The sequence below is a fragment of the Diabrotica undecimpunctata genome, chromosome 6 (assembly GCF_040954645.1).
Source record: "Diabrotica undecimpunctata isolate CICGRU chromosome 6, icDiaUnde3, whole genome shotgun sequence".
In the NCBI taxonomy this organism is placed as follows: domain Eukaryota; kingdom Metazoa; phylum Arthropoda; class Insecta; order Coleoptera; family Chrysomelidae; genus Diabrotica; species Diabrotica undecimpunctata.
The window spans coordinates 125539423-125561014 of NC_092808.1; the positions used below are offsets into that span (position 1 = coordinate 125539423).

The 21592-nt window shown below is 32.9% G+C and overlaps 1 protein-coding gene across 2 annotated transcripts in view; it reads right to left on the bottom strand.

Annotated features, from left to right (window-relative positions):
• Nucleotides 1-3229: 3229 nt before the first annotated feature.
• The window catches only part of LOC140443841 (chitinase-like protein Idgf4), a 38248-nt gene continuing 19885 nt past the window's right edge, over nt 3230-21592 (bottom strand). Inside the window, exons 2-8 of one of the 2 annotated variants that reach the window (XM_072535318.1) lie at nt 20527-20786; nt 17499-17631; nt 17250-17420; nt 17019-17187; nt 13297-13559; nt 12259-12300; nt 3230-3546 (exon numbers count right to left, since the gene is read on the bottom strand). In XM_072535318.1, the coding sequence (XP_072391419.1) occupies nt 3338-3546; nt 12259-12300; nt 13297-13559; nt 17019-17187; nt 17250-17420; nt 17499-17631; nt 20527-20786 (1247 nt within the window). In that variant the 3' untranslated portion in view covers nt 3230-3337. The remainder of the gene's footprint in view (nt 3547-12258; nt 12301-13296; nt 13560-17018; nt 17188-17249; nt 17421-17498; nt 17632-20526; nt 20787-21592) is intronic. The other variant, XM_072535319.1, reaches the window with a different exon arrangement.

Sequence of the window (21592 nt, forward strand, 5' to 3'; positions counted from 1 at the left end):
ATCTTCAGGTCTCGATACAAAGTTAAATAAATGATGCCGGTACTCTATTAATAATTGATGGTTGAAAGAACATGGTTCAAACTATCCTGTATTGTTGATTGGAGAACTTAAGTCTGCTATTGTAATTGTTTGACAGTAAACGGGGAAGTTCTTGAGGAGACAGATTTTATCCAATGAAGTAGAGATAGGTGTAATGTGATTGTTTGTTTGATGAAAGTAATGTTCTATACCATTGAGTTCTTTAAAAGTTATTTATATTTATTCTAGACATATATTTACGAAATGTGTTTTATTTATTGAGATTTTATTTTATGAAGGTATTATATTCTCTACTGCATTGAAAGAGAGAATGAAAAATCTTCTTGGATGTAGTTAATAGAATGTTTGACAAAATCTGAATCATCTGCGTAGACCAATTTGGCTCGATTTGTTAAATATTGTACCTCAGTTGTTTAGTTCAACAAAACTAAAATGTTGGTATGCCAGAACATCATCTTAACTCATTTTTCATCCTGTGTTGAATGATTGAGAGTAGCTACTTTGATTTTTTAGTTTACGTGTCTCTTTTAGCATCCCACGCTACTCCAACAAGAGAAACTGGAAATAATTATATGTCCCCTATTTCAAATATTTAGAGGTAGCCATACTCCATGGTACATTCTCAAAGCTTGGAGAAAAACCAGGAAAAATAGATTACGCACTATACCAGCGGCAATGGACGTATTACGCAGGGAAAGCAGTTAAAGCCACCCTACATAATCTGGTGTCGGAAATCGAAAGGAGTTTACACCAGAAAGAAGTCGCCCTTGTTGCATTTTTAGAGTAAAAGGTGCATTTGATAATACCTCTATTGAGTCAATACAAAGTGCTCTGATCGGAAGAAAATCAACAACAACATGCGAGTGGATTAGTTAGATGCTTCTGAGCATAATAGTATCTACAGATACGTATGAGTGCCATAGATCTGAGAATAAGTAAACGTGCCATCAAGGGGGTGTATTGTCACTGATATTATGAAATATAGTCGTTGATGGCCTGATTTATAAACATCTGAGTCCAGTGTTTTAAAGACGATGTTGTAATAGTGGCTAGGAGGAAATTTCCCAGAAATGTTGCAGATATTCGAGTTTTCTCTTTTTTATCATCTTTATTAAGTCGTCTTCACCTTGACCTACTCTGTTCAAGACTTCTCTGTTTGAAATGTGTTGAACCCATGATATTCTGAGCATTCTACGATATAACCACGTCTCGAAATCTACTAACTTGTTTATCATGTTAACCTTTATAATCCAGGTTTCACATACATACAGTAATACAGGATACATGTAACATTTTAGGAAATTAATTCTCAGTTGTAAGTTCAGCTGAGAATTGGAAAGGCTAGGAGGAAATTTCCCAGAAATGTTGCAGATATTCGAGTTTTCTCTTTTTTATCATCTTTATTAAGTCGTCTTCACCTTGACCTACTCTGTTCAAGACTTCTCTGTTTGAAATGTGTTGAACCCATGATATTCTGAGCATTCTACGATATAACCACGTCTCGAAATCTACTAACTTGTTTATCATGTTAACCTTTATAATCCAGGTTTCACATACATACAGTAATACAGGATACATGTAACATTTTAGGAAATTAATTCTCAGTTGTAAGTTCAGCTGAGAATTGCTCAGAATAGATCTAAGTTTTATAAATCCCTCCTCTTGCAATTTCTATATGAGTTTTAATTTTGTAGTGCATTCAAGTCCTCCCCCTTTTTAAATTTAATGTTTGTTTCGTCCCCCTTTTAAGTGTTTTCTGTGTGTCTTAAATTGTCCTTAATTTTTAATTTTTAACTTTAAATACTTGACTTTACAATCATTTGCCATATATTTCAATAGAACTTTATCAAAGAAATTTGATAATTGCAAGTTGAAAGAATTGCACACCCACACAATTTGTACATCTAATCTCATTCATTGTCTTACAACTGTCACCTTCATAAAATAAAATCTCAATAAATAACACACATTTCGTAAATATATGTCTAGAATAAATATAAATAACTTTTAAAGAACTCAATGGTATAGAACATTACTTTCATCAAACAAACGATCACATTACACCTATCTCTACTTCATTGGATAAAATCTGTCTCCTCAAGAACTTCCCCGTTTACTGTCAAACAATTACAATAGCAGACTTAAGTTCTCCAATCAACAATACAGGATAGTTTGAACCATGTTCTTTCAACCATCAATTATTAATAGAGTACCGGCATCATTTATTTAACTTTGTATCGAGACCTGAAGATGCTTTGCATATTGTAGAAAGCGAAACCGGTCGTCTGGATAGTTAAATTAAATTGATTGTGAGTAAGTCTAATTTATTTTTTCTTTTACCTTTTGAAATGGACTCGCACAAGCAACACATTCATGATGTGATGAGTTTTAATTTCTTCATCCGGATTTAGTGTCTCGTTTATCCAACGTCCTAGGTATTTAAAATGGTTAACTTTTGTTATCGGTTCATTATTGACAATTAGTTGTATAGCGCCAAGGTCTTGTTTACTAACCACAAGTAACTTTGTCTTTGATGTATTTATGCTTAGTCCGTTATTACTCTCTAGTGACTCGATCTATAAGGAATTGTTTTAAACCTTTCTGTAAACCTTTCTAAATCTAAATTAGTAGTCTTTACGAATACAAGGAAACTTACTGGACTGAGTGAGCCGAAATTATTTGGAAAGGAACTGGAAAAAACCGATGAGATCAAGTATCTAGGGGTAACTCTGGATTCTAAACTCAATTAGAGCACTCATATTAATAACATAACCACTATCTAGGTAACTCTGGATTCTAAACTTAATTGGAGCACTCATATTAATAACATAACCAACATGGCTACGCGACTCTTCTAGAACTGCAGACAAATTGTAGGTAAAACCTGTGGGTTGAACCTGTGGTTTCAACCCCCAATAGGTAAGGTATTAAGGTATTAGGTTAAGGTATTTTTTATTAACATTTTCATTCGTTGCGTGGCTCGAATCTGTTCGAAATACTGTTCCTTCTAGTTAAAGGGCTTCGTTATGCAGAATTTTATATACTTAGAGCATTTTTGGTATCTAATTTTTGATTGAAGGCTTTGATTCCTGATTTTTTTATACGGGATTTTTCTGAACACTATTGAAAGCAATTTTTAAGTTTATTTTTAATCTGGAAATAAAAAAATATTCAAAATAATACCATCAAATGTTGTGTAGGCACTAATTTATTTAATAGAAAATATCAACAAGCTCACATAAATATTTGATCAACAATCTCGTCAGTAATGTGTAAATCATCCTAACAAAACTACATATTACAACCTAAATTTAGCTGCTCTCAAAATTGGATATTTGTCTCCAGTGCACAGTCCACGAAAATCGTCCAAGGTTAAATCTACTAGGGCAATTCCACCAATTCCTTTGGCTTTGACGTAGCTACCGATTTGGCCAGCTGTGTCGGGGTCTTCGAAAGATACCCAGATACCTTCTTGGCCGTTCTTTGGTTCACGGAAAGCATAAGTTCCTGTTGAAAATATAAATAATGAATTAGAAAAAATGAAAAAAAAAATAAATGTAAATAACAACAAAAGTAAACATTGAAAATGTTGAATTGATTCATGAAATCTCCAATATAGGGTTCTATGTGGAATACATATATTGTTACTTTACATGCATTAGGATTTTAAAAAAGTTTGATTTAACAAGCTTAGGAGAGGGGACCTGGCGCCTTTTGTTTAGAGTTAAGGTTAACGCCTTTTTTTGAACCAGTCCAGCCCTGAACTATACTGAAGTATGACACTAAAATTCTTGATAAACTTTTGGGTATGTTAGTAAAACTATTAAGTTCTATTAATAACTCTTTAGAAGTTAATTGTATATGACCATGCAGGTTACAATAAAAACAAGTAAATTTTATTTACATAAAAAATAACAATCTTGTAAATCATACAAAGTGCGTCTAGAGTCTGCACTCCTCAACATATTAGCTAAAACAATAATATAAAACTTACATTACGAGATATAGCTTTAACAATAAGTTCACAATTAAGATACCAGGCAGGGAAGACTGAAATAAAGGTGTACCCATACAAGCTGTTGCTACCTGGTACACGGATGGCTCAAAAACATCGGAGGGTGTGGGAGCCGGCATAGTAGGGACAAATCAAGGGATACATTTTCCGGTAAGTCTATTTAAGGATGTGACAGTGTTCCAGGCGGAAATAACGGCAATCCATCACTGCGTGGAAGAAATAGAACGGCAGGAAAGAACGTTCCGTTAAGTTGCCATCTTCACAGATAGTCAGGCAGCGCTTAAGGCGCTCAATTCTGTAGATCAGAGACCGTAGCAAGGTTACGGTACCCTGGGTACCGGGGTACGGAGGTCATAAGGGCAATGAAAAAGCAGATGAAATGACCAAACAAGGCGCATCAATGCCATTCATTGGACCGGAACCCTTCTGCGGCGTTGCAAAGACAGTAACAAGAATCTCTACAAGGAAGTGGGTAGCTTACAAATCTCTGGAATGGTGAAGGAATTCACCAGGACAAAGACAGGCGAAACAGTTCATTACAGAACATTCGCCAAAATTTACGGTAGACCTAATAAGCAAAGACAGGAAAACAGTCAAAGTCATAGTAGGTCTTCTAACAGGGCACTGTAAGCTGAATAGGCACTTGAAGCTAATGGGATTATCAGATGATGACCTGTGCAGATTCTGTCACCTCGAAGAAGAAACAGCAGAGCACATTCTATGTCAGTGTGACAGTCTGGCAAATGTGCGGTTCTTTGCATTAGGAGAAGAAAATCCATCGGCAATTAGCTACATGTAAGGTAGAGTCTCGAAGCTATTAGACTTTTTAAAAAGGGTCAGGCTAGAGAATGTTATCTAGGACTAGAGGACCACAATAGATCTGAAAAGGTCGCGGTGGAATAGTCACTGAATTAAATTATAATGTACATTCATAACTTTTATGAAGATTATAAAAGCCCTCGTAAACACTATTTAAAATTTGGACTATACGTGGTCATGTATCCTATTTTTTGGACTAATTTAAAAGCACGTGCAGACAATTTCGTTTTTGTACAAAGTGATTCATCATAATAACATAATAAAATTAATTCCATTATAAATAAAAAGCATGAAAATGTTCAAATCAAAAGTTATGTTGGCGAACATAGATGTAAATAATTATATACTGCACTTTCAAAGTATATAATATTCTATGCCAATGTAATTTATAAATACTTAAGGTGCCTCTAAACGAGCAATATTTTTACTGCAACACCTCGGCTGTATCTCGGCTGTACAGCCAGTAATAACCACACATTTATCGCCAGTATTGTTTTTACTCCAGTCACTCGGGCTATCCACCTCCCAATATTGTCGGACTGAACCGATTCACTTGAAATTTGGTGAGTTGATGGGAAAGTACTCAAATAATAAAAGTTATACAGTGTGACCCATTTAGATTGGAAACACCTCTATAAAATTTGAAGTTGTTAACCGATTTTAACCAAATTTTTTTTTAATGTCATGTAATAAAAGGTCTATTACAAAATAGGGGACAAAATACAAAATATTTAGTTAAATTTTCAGGGCATTCTACGATACTTTTTCTTCGTCGAAAATGGAGAATTTGTATTAGCGATTTCCTTATTAAAAAAATTTCTACGCCACTGGATTTAGAGTGGCTTCAAATAGCTATGACAAAAATTTCATTAAGATATATTTATTAATAACAAACTTATGACAACTTAAAATTTTAAAACTCACTAAGAAAAAAACACTCTGTATTAACGCTAAAAAAACAGTATTAACAGAAACATGGATTTTAGTTTAATCCTAGTTGCCTCTACCAATCCACCATCTAATTGGATACATTTGTCGTAGCGTTTATGAATATTTCTAATTACATTTCTTAGTTCTTGGGGAGTAATTTCTGCACATGCCTGTCGGATTCTTGCACGAAGTTCGTTTTCGTCTCTTGCACGGGTTTGGTAAACTTTTTGTTTGATAACTCCCCAGAGAAAGAAGTCTAAAATTGTGAGATCTGGAGGGCCAATCTATCAACGGACTACCCCGGCCTATCCAACGGTTCGGAAAATTTTCATTTAACCATTGCTTCACGGTTCTGGCGTAATGAACAGAACACCTAACATCTAACTGGATATACAAATTTAATCGTTCATTAATTGGGAGCTCATGAATAGCATCCCACAAGCCGGTGTTTAAAAATTCTAAAAAGTTCCGTTAGTTCAAGTTTTCTTCAAAAAAGAAAGGACCAATAACTCGCTCGTTCAGTATACCACACCAGACATTGATTTTTTGGGAATACTGGCTTTTACAGTTTATTACCCAATGGGGATTATCTGCTGTCCAATAGCGACAATTCTGTGATGATACTACTCTATTTGTAGTGAAAGTGGCTTCGTCGGTAAACAACGCGTTTTTTAGAAAATTTGTATTGTTTAAATATTCCCTTTGGGCACATAAACAATATTCTAAACGTTTTGCTTCGTCGCCTTCTTGGAATGTGTGTAAGAATTTTGGTTTGTAAGGTTTAATATTATTTACCTTAAGACATCGTCGAATACTCTTTCGAGGCACATTCAAATATAAACTGGCATTCCTTAAACTGGCATTAGTGTTATTTCTGAAATGATCTAAAATGATTTTATCATTTCCTCTTCTTCTTTGTAACGGGTTATTTTTTAAAATTAGTTTTAATACTGCACCATATTCATTAAATATTCTATTTATTTTGTTTACCGTACCGCAGCTAATATTAGGACGATCGACATGTCTGTCATTAAATATTGTACAAACTTCCCTGGCACTTCTAACGTTATCTCCCAAAAGACGTATAATTTCAATTTTTTCTCTCAAACTTAATCTTGCAGCTATGACACAAAATATTATTAAAAGAATTTGAAGTAAATATTGTTGCAGATATTATGCATAAATTTATGCTAGCACTGAAATTTGTATGACACAAATAATATCAAACAGTAATATCGTTGTCATGGTAACTGAGATTTAAGTTGTAGCATGTAAAGTTAATAATAATGTAAGTGCGTTACTTGCATTAAATTTTTATGCTATTTTAAATTTTTTTTGTCTAGTAGTGGTTTATTATTATGGTTTTATGGTTATCTGTTGATACGGGGTGTTCTTTTTTGACTCGCAGCTTAGTGAGTTTTAAAATTTTAAGTTGTCATAACTTCGTTATTAATAAATATTTTTTAATGAAATGATTGTCATAGCTATTTGAAGCCACTGTAAATCCAATGGCTTAGAAATTTTTTTAATAAAAAAATCGCTAATACAAATTCTCCATTTTCGACGAAGAAAAAGTATCGTAGAATGCCCTGAAAATTTAACTAAATATTTCATATTTTGTCCCGCAATAGACCTTTTATTACATGACATTAAAAAAAAATTTGGTTAAAATCGGTTAACAACTTCAAATTTTATAGAGGTGTTTCCAAACTAAATGGGTCACACTGTATAAGGCTGATGTGTGCTTACGTCCCAGGGGGACCTCTTCTCGGAGGTAGAAATTTTTTGCTCAAAATAATCACGGGAATCGACAGAGGATTAAATTCTAAGCAACTTTTGATCCATAGAGTCTTTTTAGAAAGTCAGTACTGTTTGAGCTATTTATGGTTGAAAACAGTGAATTTTCATTGAAAAAAGTTTTATAACGGTTCATTAACTTTATCATTTTTAACTTTATCAATAACTCTAAATAATGCTCTTAATAAATAATAATAAAGTTAAAAAAAAATATGTCTTTGATCTAAAAAGTATGCAAAAAATGAAGCTTATAAAAGAGGAATGAGATTTATTTTTGAAAGAGATTGTAGATATAATACAGATAATGGTCGGCGAAAAGGGACATTTTTTGCGAATATTTGGATCAATGTACTCAACGTTAAATTGTAAGAAAAGGTTTAATTTTTCGGGACAATTTTTTATAGCCCATAAAAAGCCCTTTAAAATAAGTACTACAAAAAGGTATTTGCATGTAAACTGAGTAAGGTACAGCTCGTTAAAGATGGACTCTTCGAATATTTTAAGGAAAAAAAGGCAGTAGAATTCACCTAATATCCACCAAAATCAAAATTAATCGTTTTCGTTCTACAATGCATGTTATTTTAGTGTTCTTTATTAGATATAGGAGTTTGGCTGGTTTAAAATGCATTATTTTTTATAAAACGTTATATTAAATTTTATCGTTCATTTTGAAAATTTCTAAAAAATCGTTCTTTTTTTCAAAATAACTTAAAAACTGTAATAGGTATATACGTAAACAATGATCAGTACAAAATATAGTTCTTTTTTCAATAAATATTCTCGTTTTTTATAAACTTCTGTACCGTAAAAAACAATGGAGATATCACCGATTAAAATGTAGGTCTTGGTGTGAACATCGCCTGTTTCGAGTGTTTCAAACCTAAATTTTTCAAAATTGAAGGATAGTTTGGCTTTCTAATGAACCTAGCCTTGTAGCCCTTGAAATTACCTTCCTTTCAAATGGCTATATATACATGTATTAAAGCTTAAAAATTAACTGACTTATTAGAGAAAACCCAATGATATTTTTGGGAGATAATTTTGGAACGTGAAAAATATATGTATATATTTTGGAGCTCTCACATATCTAAAGTACTAGCATAATAGTTTTGTAAATAAATATCTCGGCACCAACAAATAATATTGAGTGCTTCATACTGTTATTGGCATAGCGGTAGTTTCTAAGGGTTAAAAAAGTTGCAACCAAAGAAATAATGTTTCATAAGCAAAGAACAAGTTTTTATTGATTTAAATACATAAGTTTAGAATTTTAATGTGTACAAAACTATTTGTAACCTTTTAGTCGTCTTTAAAACTAAAGAAATATATATGGTTTCGAATAGAAATATATTTGGTTTCGAAAATTAGTCTACGATTTTATTATCAGATGTCGCTACATTGCGTCTATACGAAGCCATGTTATAGTTGCTTCCTAAGACAGAGAAGAATTATTTCACGTTCAGAGCGCTTGCGAAAGCCGTTCTGATGATGCCTATTGGGCTGAAATACGTATAAACGGATGCGCAAGCTCCCTATACGTGAAATAAAATCTTAACTGTCTTTTCCTTGTTAAAGAAATATAGTTTCATAGGCGGGGAATGAATTTTTAGTGATCTAAATGAAAAATTAAAACATTTTAAACTATAAATAGGCTCTTTAAGTATTTTTTTGCATAAAGGGATGCTTTCTTATTTATGATTTCTAACCTCTTATAAGGCTTAAAAACTTAAAACCAATGAAATATTTCACAGGCGATGAATGAATTGTTATTGATTTTAATTCAAAAGTTAAGCATTTTTCATCGTAAAACATTATTTTTTGAGGTTATTTGGGTTATAAACAGTGGTTTCTAAGGGTCAAAAATATGTATTAAAGTACAAGTCATCATTGAATATGTTTATTTTACTTAATTCAATAAGATTTTAATGCATAAAACGCTTAAATACGTGTTTAGGGTAGTTTTAACCCCTTAAAAACAAAAAGCACACTTCTCCCATATATAACTTTGGCAAAGGAGGGTAAGACAACTTAAATCCAAATTTTCAGCTAAATCCATGCAGTCCGACAGAAGTGGGAGGTAAGATCCTATTTTGCACACGAGTTACTGGACTATTTACAATAATAGTATTGACGAACGATCGCTGCTGGGGAGCGAAAATACTTGGAATATTTACTTTGTTTTGGTTATTATTTGTTGTTTTGCGAAACTTTGGTGGAATAAAATGACTAACAATTGTGAAAATGAAAGGATTATAAATTTGATTAACAAAATAAATTTACTTTAATCAGATAAAAGGCATATATCGAGCACAGTTTAATTAAATCTTGCCCAAGTACTTTCGATCCCTAGATCATCTTCAGGGGCATTTCGTCAATTGTGGCCTATCCGGCAAGAACAAGATGTCATAAACATATAATTGTACATTACACTACACTACAAATAGACAAACAAACACTTTAAAATAATTTAAGGAAGGCTACATTACTTGAAGAAGCCGGAGACAGAATGTAAATTAAAATAAATTTAGGCCATAAGTTATAAAATGTGAAAATCGGAATATATAATATAAAGAAGTAAATGCAAAAAAATACAGATGGGCTGTTGCCTCTAAAAAAATTAAGATTTCAAATGATAAAGCGTACAAAAAATTCAGAATCTTAAGGCCGTATGCAAGAAAATAGGGGAAAAAGATTAAAAGTGGTAGTGTTAGTGGTAAACCAGTGAAATGATTTGCTTTCGATGCAATAACGTTTGTTTCTATTTGACATTCTTTACAAGTTTTTAATTTATCAAGATTTACTTCTAGGTTTATCTTATCTAAAGTTTCACTCCTGTTCAGATAAGGTCAAATTCGCAATCTTTTTTTTTTCTTTAAATTTTCCATTGAGTATGATTTTGTCATCCATTACCCGATTGTATTGCCCGTCTACGAATTTTAAGGGTCACACTGTTGCTGAAATATACATTTATTGCCCAGCCATCTGCTGCAATAAAAACTGTTGGCAGTATTGGAGCCACATATTGCAGTAAAAATGTTGCTCGTTTAAAAGCACCTTAACAATAATTGTTTTGCGTATTGGGGTTTTGGGTTGAGAGTGATAATGGCCGTAAAACTGTTAAATATAACTTAAAACGGGCTTTCAAATGAGTCGTTTGGTTTCAAAACCAGATACATCATGAAATTTAAATTTTACAGGAAACACGAAAATTGATTAGGGCTTGAAGATAAAACATTACCACATCTAAATTTTGGTAACAGTTAGAGGTGGGGGATAGTATGATTTTGCCATATTTAGGGTCATGAAATGTTTCTATGAAAGAAGTTATGACTGTGTTTTAGATGGATGTATCTGGTTTTGAAACCAAACATTGTAGATACATCTGGTTTTTAAAGGGTTTTTTTAAATTATTATTTTAAACTTTTATTTTGAAACTTTAAATACAGATTTTAGATATACACATTTAAATACTTTTAAAAAATAAGAAAAATGTTTGGTACATATCAAAAAATGTCTTATTTCAAATAAAAAATATTTCTGTTTAATGTTTTCAATCAAATAACTACTAGGGTATAAACTAAAGAAACAGTTAAAACTAAATAATTAGATCGGGAACTTCCAAAGGATTCTCACACTGTTCTTCTTTTTCTTGTTGATCTCCTATATTTTCCTGCTGCATCATTCACTGTTCATTCTCATTTTCATCTTCTATGTTCTCTTGCTGACCAACGTGTTCATCCTGACCTGGAATTATTATGCTTTTGTAGTACCACAGCGACACCAAATTCTGCCAGTCCTTTCCAAAATGCTTTGTAAGTAAGGCAGATACGTCTCGTAATTTCAAAGGTGATACTTTTACTCCAACTTTAACAGGATTTGGAGGAGTAATATCCTTGATTTTCTTTCCCTTCTTGCAGACAGATTGGTAGTTACCCAAATCCGTTCTGTAATGTACTTCACCCTTAACAAGAATATTATTGTTTTTGATATTTCGTTTGAAAATGAATCTTTTAGCAGGGTTAAATTGAAAATGCCACGACCCTGGTGGACGCAGAAACATTCCAATGGTGGATTTCCTATCAAAATTTATTCCTGTTAATGGTATAACAGTTGCAAATTCGGAAAACAGTTTGGTGTACTCTTCGGGACTTATTATAACATCATAAAATCATTGAGAAGTATCTGTTTTTGAAGCGTAAGATTTATTAGGTACATGGATGTAGCCTTTAACTTGCCAAAAACGACTTAATCTTAATTTCGTGAAAATAGTGATGTATCTGGTTTTGAAACTAAACGACTCAAATGAGGTGGTACTGCTTGCCAAATGAACGAACTTCTTTAGTCGGGGAGGGATATTTTAGACGTGCAATAATTGTACAGCATGCATGGTTATTATAGTTGATTAGAATAAATTGTTAACTAGCTAGATATTGTAATTAAGCAATTATATCTGCATATGTGAGGAATATATTTCTAGATAATTTGGGCGTTTGCAAAAAAAACTTTAAAATAAGATGATAATGATATTTTATGATATTTTCATAAAAGCAAATTTTCATATTTTCGCATGTCTCCAACATAATTAACAATCATGTGCGATATTTATACTGTGCCAAATGTATTAAAACACAATTTTGAAAAATTTAAAATTTACCTACCAAAACGTTTTGACACATCAGTAGTATTCCAATACTCAATTTCTGCAAATAAATATTAGCATCTTACACCCATGCATGTTTAAAAAAAAGGGATGCACTAAAAATACAAAACATCTTAATGTACCATACCCAATTTCATCATTATATCGCTCTTCTACATATCTGCTGTGTATAAATAAGTGTATACGCGACGCATATTCGCCGATTCCACTACGTACAGAATGGGCAAGTAAATGCGGCCCTGGGATTGGGGATAAATATACCAAGGGGAAGGGGATATTATGATTTGGCACCAAATACAATTTGGCCATACCACAGTAAATCGTTTCTAGATTTCCAAGGGGATTTTTTTTTAAATCTTTTAGTTGTACAGTTTTTTACGTAGAATTCAATGGTATGGGTTGAATTTTTTCCAAATATGAAATTTTTTGATAAACGGAGCAATTTAGAGGAAATACCATGTTTATTTTTTAACAAACTGTCTGATACTAACTCGAGACCCATGTGTAATGTGTAATACTGTTTTTTTTAGTTTGACCATTTTTTTATACCGAAAAATATCAACTTTGGAAAAATATAGGTATCTTAACCAACCACTGTATTTTACGGAAAAACTGTATAAATATTTGTTTAAAGTTAGAAAATAAGTGAAACCACTCCCTTGGTTCCAATAACAAAAAAAAATCAATTTCGCCCAGTTAGCAAAACTAAAGAAAACTAGGAAATTTTTGGATTTTGACAACTCTTTGTATTAAAAGAAGAAGCATAAAATTGCGCAAATCACAAGTCTCTGATGCATACAATACGGACAGCGCTACACTGCAAATACAAGGAACATATTAAACACCCCGTTTAAGATAATATATAAAGGATAAAGAATTTTTGTTGATACTAACTATCGAAAAAATAAAACACATTTTAAATATTCTTTTTATTTAGGACGGCGTTTAAATTAGGACCAATCACTAATAACTTCATTTTAAGCGCAAATTGTCTTTTTTTAGTGCATCCCCGTGAATTAAATAAATTAAAACTTACCCATTCTCTTGGTGGGATCATTGACTTTCCTAAGCTTTCCCACATAGCCTGCTTTGATTTCGGTTGGATTTGCAATTTTGGTACAGACTTCGTTGTAGCTAAGTAGGCCTGGTTCTTGAGTGTAAGGACCAGCTTCACCGGGAGCCTCTTCGATAGTTAATGGGGGTACTCCAGTTAAACCAGACGCATCAGTCATTTTCCAGCTGCGACCGAAGGTACGGATACCGTAAAGTATTTTGTTGGCTGGCATACCGTTGTTGAGCCTAAACAAAACATGTACTTAAGATGCGTTTTACTCACTTCAATTAAGTTATTAGTCAAAGAGAACACATTAAGAAGTATGATACTAATTCAAAATTTTGATAAAAAATTACTAACAACAGAACAAACAACTACAAACGATTTTCAATTACACGTTAGTTCTATCGTTCTCTAGTCCTAGATGGACAGTCTAGATTTGGAAAGTTGAAAAGGTCAATCTTAAATCTCCTTCTTCTTCTCGTAGCGCTACAACTCTTTATGAGTTTTGGCTTGCTTAAAAATGTTCTTCATTCTACCTTATCGGTTACTGTTTTACTGTTACTGTTACTATACGGTTTTCCACTGCCTAATATTCATGATTTTAAGGTCCTCCTCTAGATCGTCGATCCATCTTTTATAGGGTCTTTCTCTTGTTATATCTCCTTGGGGATTCCTTGGGACTGTTAGAAGAAAAAGAATATACTACAACTAGTTTACTAATGCAAAAATTAGGTTGACTCTGTCTTGCTATGAGAACGCACTGCAGCCAAATAAATGTTTTCAGTAATGTGGAATTTTATAGTTTCGTTCGTAGATTGGCGTCACCAATGAGTAAGTTGGGTTCATGTTTTACAAAGTTCAACTTTGTAAAACCAATACAATGGGTTGGTTCAAATATTTTTCTTAATATTCTCGCCCAAATATTCACAATTGATATTCGCATCCATACTTTACCACTGTATGTATAGTTTATATTTGACCAAGTCGATCAGCTGAGATATCCTTGTGTCTGAAGGCAAGGAGTTGTTTTTAGAGTTAGCAGTTGAAGTGAGGAGTTGGGCAAACATTAATGCAGTTGTATAAATGTTTTATCGAAAACGATAGGCAGAGGAGAGAGCAGGCGTATTTGGAGAAACTGGGACGTACAAGCAAGGTTGCCAGGTCACAATTGAAGGAGAATAAGGTGGAATCAGCCGTTTTGAAGACAAAAGGTTAGTTTTGTCATTTAGTTAACAGAGACTATCAACCATGACCATCTATTTATATTAGAGTTATTTATTTTTAATTGTTTGTTTTTCTTAATTGAAAATTAAAGTAAACATAAATTTTTTTAGTTACTAGTAAAAAAGTAAACGAAAGAATAAAACAAGAGATCTTTGATTTTGATATAAGTTTATATAATTTTTTATTGATAATTTTGGGTGTATAATTTGATGGATGCTTGATTTTTCATTATTCTGATTATCGTGTATGGTAAATTTTTTAATTGATATTCTAAAATTATATTACTTGATTTATTTTGAAAATATATAACACTTGCGATATAATTTTATAGTTTTTTTTTTGTAAATTTATTTTCCTATTGTCTACTCTTTCCTCAAGGGCAACTATAAAAAATATATTTGTTTTGTAAAGGTAAGCTCAAGTAGAGATAAGATCTAAAAAATTGTAAAAACATGCATTTGAGCAAATCATAACAATATGTATATATATATATATATATATATATATATATATATATATATATATATATATATGTATATATATATATATATATATATATATGTATATATATATATATATATATATATATATATATATGTATATACATATGTACAAAGAACCACCTTATCTCTGCATGTCCGGCTACAGCGTCTTCAATGGACAGGCCATGTATTTAGGATGGAATTAAACAGGCTTCAAAAAAAACTGCTGAATACAAGAATGCAGTGGATTGCATTCTTGTTGGAATACCAAGAAAACGATGGAAGAATAATGTGGATGAGAACGCCAGAAATCTTCTTGGCAGTTGATTGTAGAGGAGAATGACTACAGACCGTAATGGATGGAGAGGTTAGCTGAGGTAGGCCAGGACTCGAATTGAGCTGTAGAGCCATAGGATGGATGGAAATCTTTATAAGTATAACAGCAGTTACTGCTAAGAATCCTTACTCATATTTCTTGACTGACGTTGTTGTTGTTATTTAATATTGTGCCTAGGTAGGGAAAGCTGGAGGCATCAGACCTGTTCGAGACCTGATTTAAAGCTGTTTAAAGATTGATCGTATACCTACATTTTAAGATGAATAAATATTTTTGAAATATTTGTCCTTGTTTGAGTTGTCTCAATTTACTTTACTAAATTGGAACTAAGAGTTAGGTTGGCGACGTGCTATATTTTTTCGACTTTATTTATGGAATGGAATCTTGGATCTTGAATACGATATCAATAAAAAAACTGGAATCATTCGAGCTGTGGGTGTATAGAAGAATTATGAAAATATCGTGGACAGAACACGGCACAAACAAAGAGGTTCTGAGAAGAATGAATAAAAAAATAGAAATTTTAAATACAATTAAAACAAGAAAATTGGAATATCTCAGACATATTACACATGGAGAGAAATACACCTTGCTTCAACTGTTTATGCAGGGAAAGATCCAAGGAAAGACAAACATAGGGAGGCGTAGAATGTCATGGCTGCGCAGCCTGAGAGAGTGGTACAGATGTACATTAAATGAACTTTTCAGAGTAGCCGTCTCAAAAGTCCGAATAGCTATGATGATTGCCGACTTCCGTCGCGAAGATGGCACTTGAAGAAGAAGAAAAATTTACTTTGGGTGTTTCTCCGTTTCGTTATAAGTTGTCTTTTCAAATCTTTATTCATCGTAAAATGTAGGTACACAATCAATCCTTGAACAGTTTTAGATCAGGTCTCGAACAGGTCTTGATTAGGTTTTGATCAGGTCTTGAACAGGTTTTGATCAGGTCTCGAACAGGTCTTGATCAGGTCTCGAACAGATCTTGATCAGGTCTCGAACAGGTCTTGATCAGGTTTTGATCAGGTCTCGAACGGGTTTTGATCAGGTCTCGAATAGGTCTTGATCAGGTCTCGAATAGGTCTTGATCAGGTATTGAATAGGTCTTGAACAACTTTAACAAATTTTAAGCATTTGTCATGACCGAAACGGCTTGAGCGTGAAGTGGAGATGAATGTGGACGGGGCTTGTGACGTCAGAGGTCAAAGGTCAAAGTGTCTTTAAGTGGCTACCCTTCTACTGGTATCACCCTTCCTAACCTCATTTTAAATACTAAATGCCTCTATTAGACCAATAGACATAATTCTTAATATGTCTATGGTCAGATCTTTCCTTATTCGCACCACTGTCTTTGAACCGTCGAAGGTCATTTGTATATACTAATCGCTCTATAACTTTACTTGGAAATAAATAATAAAAGGACTACATCTATTACGTGTTCTATTTTATTCCAAGTTAGAATAGTAAGAAGAAGATACTTGAACCTGGATTATATTCCCAAAATTTGAGAATATCGAATACGAGCATCTTATATTTCTGAGCAATACATTGCACATACCATAAAATTCTATGAATACTATTTTTCTTCTAAGCGTAAATAAAGTTAAATAAATTTATCAGGTGTTTGAGAATTACATGAAACAGAACAAACTAATACTTACCAATACATAACTTGAAAGTCACCATTTTCATCATCTTTCCTGTCAAAAATTTTGTATAATGGAGATGAGTAATCTGCTTCTTTGGGGTTACGTTCGTAAGTGTAAAAATCGAAGTTTTGAAGGGTAACAAAATCCAAATGTGGAGCCAATGCACGAGGATCGTAATAAACTGTAAAGCAATATTATTATATTTTTAAAATAAGTCATAAAACTTAAATTTATGTGTATTACCTGTGCTGTTAACGTTAGGTAGAACAGAAAGAGTCAACCAGAATCCATCATGACGAAGAGCATTTTTAAATTCTCTAATGAAGGCAGTAAACTGTTCTTTATGTTCATCTGCTTTATCGTCGACAACTGAGGAACCAACTATTTTCCTTTTTAATCCGACGAAAAAGTTTTCTGGAAATTATATTCATGAAATAATTAAACTTTATCACGACTCTAAATGAATGTAATCAATATGAAGAATATACTTACTAACAGCTCCGAAAATCTTCTTTGGTTTAGTTCTTGGCATTTCCCATGCAAGGTCAATTCCATCGAATCCATAATTTTTGATTAGATCTTTGGCAGAGTTAATGAAAGTTAATCTACGGTCTACTGCTTCTAACTGCAAGAAAAATATTTATTATATTTTCAAAGTAACTATAAATTGAGGTAATGATGTTAAATTTAATACTAAAACATTATCTACAGAAATGAGTGGAGCTGGTTTTCTACAGATCGGTATTTCATAGTTAAACATCAAATGGAGATGCCGACTATTTATTTCAACTGCCATAACTGAATGAATTCGTTTGCCATATTTGTCAAAGAGATATACTTCAACAGGACTCAACAACACTATTAAATTGTTCTAAGTTTTTAAAACGAAGTTTGACAGTGTAACCGCATAAAGAGCTATGAGCAATATAATTCTGAGGAGAACCTGAGAAGATTGAGAGACCTTGATGGTGGACAGTGAGCAGAGGAGTGATCCTGATCTCCATATGTAGCACGGAATTATGACGTTGATTACAGTTAAAACACGTTTTAATACTGGATCAAATATTCCCTAAACAATTGAAACCTAACGAGTGCTCCTTGACAAATTCACGTCTAGCGGCAACATTTTGGGACATAAAATCTTTACTGAAAATGAGACTTGTTTTTACAATATGTTCTTAAAGGGGCTAAAACGAGCCGATGTCATAATTTGTTTAGCAACAGTATGAGTGTTGCTTTCTGAACATACGATGACCTTTATATAACATATAAAGCCATCATAAAGTGACGAAAATGTCTATGTTCGATCTAAAACTCGCTGATTTTCTCCTTTTCGCATTACCATAGAAAATAAAAGCAGGAGAACTATATGAAACTCTACTAAAATCAATAAAATATATACATAAAGATTACATAAATCCCTTATATTTACATATTCTGGCCGAATGACTAATGTCTATGCCATTAAAAAAATATTTACATATTAAAATATGCATGGTAAAGATACAAAAAAGAAGTTATTCAAAGCCTAGATTGCTTTACAAAAGATGAACGAATTAGCGTAAAAACACAGCTGCTTTGAAAACTAAATATTCTGAGACGAATTGTCTATGTCTTGAATATCTATATCACACAAACTAACCGCTTGTCTAGTCAATGTAACGTAAATAGGATGATCTTATATAAAAGACAAATAATATTATATTATAAGCTATAATAAAGATCCAAATAGTAAAACAAAACTACAACTATTATAAAATATAGTAAATACGTGTTTAAATTAACGTAAAATATTCTGAGAAAGTTAAATTTAAATGTTCCAAATACATAATAAAAATTAAAATGTCTCTCGAGTCAAATAATAAAAATTAAAATGTCTCTCGAGTCGCGACACAAGATTCAATAGAGTTCATGAATGAACGTATTTAAATATAACAGCAACAATAATGCATATACCAGTAAACGGTAATGGACATAGCAGCAAATAGTTTTGGTAACAAATTATGTAGGTTGTACTTTATCCCAATGGAATGATAGGACCACCTGCTATCGAAAACGACGTCTTCTACGATATACAGAAACCACAAAAGTATTGATGATGTCGGAGCAGCCTTCACCCCTACTGGATGAAACGACTCTCCCTTTCGACTGACAGTTGATTGCGGAGCATAACTCCACCCCTTACTAAGACACGACTGTCCTGCTTGGGCGATGGAACTTGTCTTTTCGATGAATTAGCAGCCTCCACCCCTAGTGGAGGGAACGACTCTCTGTTACTGACTGAAAAACTGTGGTTAGTTCAAGAGTTGTGTTTTCCAAGTTTACGCTCCCAAAAACACTCATTTTTCTATGCCTCATTGTTAAGATACAATGTATAAATGAACAGAACAATTCATTGCAACACTGTATAATAACCGTTTATTGTTCGACAGCGTCTGTGTTTTTGTACGCGAAATCTTGGCTAGCTGTCGGGGAGAATCAAAACTAACAGAAGTCTTTTAATATCTCCAAAATTATTTACAGCTGCCCTAGAAGATATCTAAGTCAATAGACTGGGAAAACAGGGAAATCCCTATTAACGGAAGATATTTAAACCATCTTAGATACGCAGATGATGTAGTACTAATAGCCGACACATGGAATGCACTGAATATGATGATTGAGGAGCTACACACAGAATCCCTAAAAAAAGGACTGAAAATAAATTTCAGCAAAACTAAACTGTCAAATAAAGATGATAAATCTATGATAAACATTTAAGGGACAGAGATAGAACACGTAGATGAATATACATATCTGAGTCAAAATGTCAAGGTAAGCAAAGAAAATCAGACTACCGGAATAAGCAGACAGGTAAAAATGGGATGGGCAGCATTCGGAAGACTCTCATACGTACTTAAAAATAAAAATATACCTCAAAGACTATGAACCAAAGTGTTTAATTCCTGTATCCTACATGTACTTACATATGGAGCTCAAACCTGGACATTCACTAAAATAAACATGGAGAAAATCAGAAAAACTCCGAGAGCCTTGGAACGACAGATGCTGGATATCTCACTCAAAGGCAATAAAACCAATGAAGACATTCGTAATAGAACAAAAGTAAAAAATGCTGTCGAACAGGCAGCTAAATTGAAATGGAAATGGGCTGGACATAACTAACGTTTTAAGGATGGCCGATGGAATAAAGAAATCAGGAATTGGCGAAGAGAAAAAATAAGAGAATATAGAATTGCAAAAATGTTTAAGAAATAGGAAATCAAACGAAAGAAAGCTCCAAGAAAGACGACCAAAGAGATGATAGCTGGTCTTCGGAATTACAAATAAACCTAAATATTACTCAAGTAAATGCAGGTCATAGACCTAACGTATGATAACGAAGAAGTAAAAAGTAATAGTAAATAAATGATAAAATAAATTTACCAATTTTACCAATTGTTTTCTATTGATACAAGTTAATTACTTCCAGTAATAAAAAATTATTTTTTAAAAAATATTAAAACCAAAAATTACTCACCACATTCCTGTAAACCATATTTTTCTCATTTTCTTCTCCACTAACATCCCTATCACCGCCAACTGAAAGGAAAACTCTAAGACCAGGGAATTTCCTCTTAAGATCAGTAACTTGTTTGAAGTTGTGCTGGTTAAGGTCTAGCTGTTCATTTAGCAGCTTTATTTTGTAAGTATTTGGGTCAATACCTGCGTACCCATAAATTAAATGTGTGCAGAATTGTAAAGCTGGTTCTAAAAAGGCAATATCGAATTTGCCTTGCCCTGAAACAAAAATTGGTTTAAATAGTTTATTAGTAAGACTACTTTTTTTTTGTTTGCATAATATTGATTCTTGATGTTTTCTCTTCTTCCCAAAATAGAACTCCCTTTAGTGCTGTAAGGGATGCAATAAAACGTCTCACGAATAACCGATTCGTGGAATCGAAGGCATTACTGCAGAGCTCTTCAAATACTGAGCTAATATCCTTTTAATACAAAAACTAGATATATTATATACTAATCAGAACGCTTTAGCGAATATCAGTTACCAACAACTGTGCGCGACTGGGTGCGGTATATGGTTTTTACCACAAGCTGCGCAGCTCTTGCCTTGTCATTAAACCAAAGGCAGTTAATTAGATCACACCAAACCATTGACTTCTAACACCAGATAAAACTGGTTTCCAACATAGGCTACATCGATTGAGAATTAAGATAAGAGATATTAGATAAGTTGAATATCAGCAGGGGAAGGTTCAAAATCAGGGTTCCGAAGATATCCCAGTAATCTCCTTGGACGAAATTTACAAGGCTCTAAAAAAGATGAAGAATAACAAAGCTCCGGGGGAGGACGGTGTCGTCACGGAAGCGATAAAGATAGGAGGCTCAGTACTGATAACCAAAATTCAAAAGCTCTTTAATCTATGCCTATGGAATCAAAATATCCCAACAAAGTGGAATAATTCAATAACTGTACTCTTACACAAGAAGGGAGATATAGCAGACCTGTAAAGATACAGACCAATCAGTCTCCTTAACCATCTTTATAAATTATACACCCGAATAATAACGAACAGATTAGAGACAAA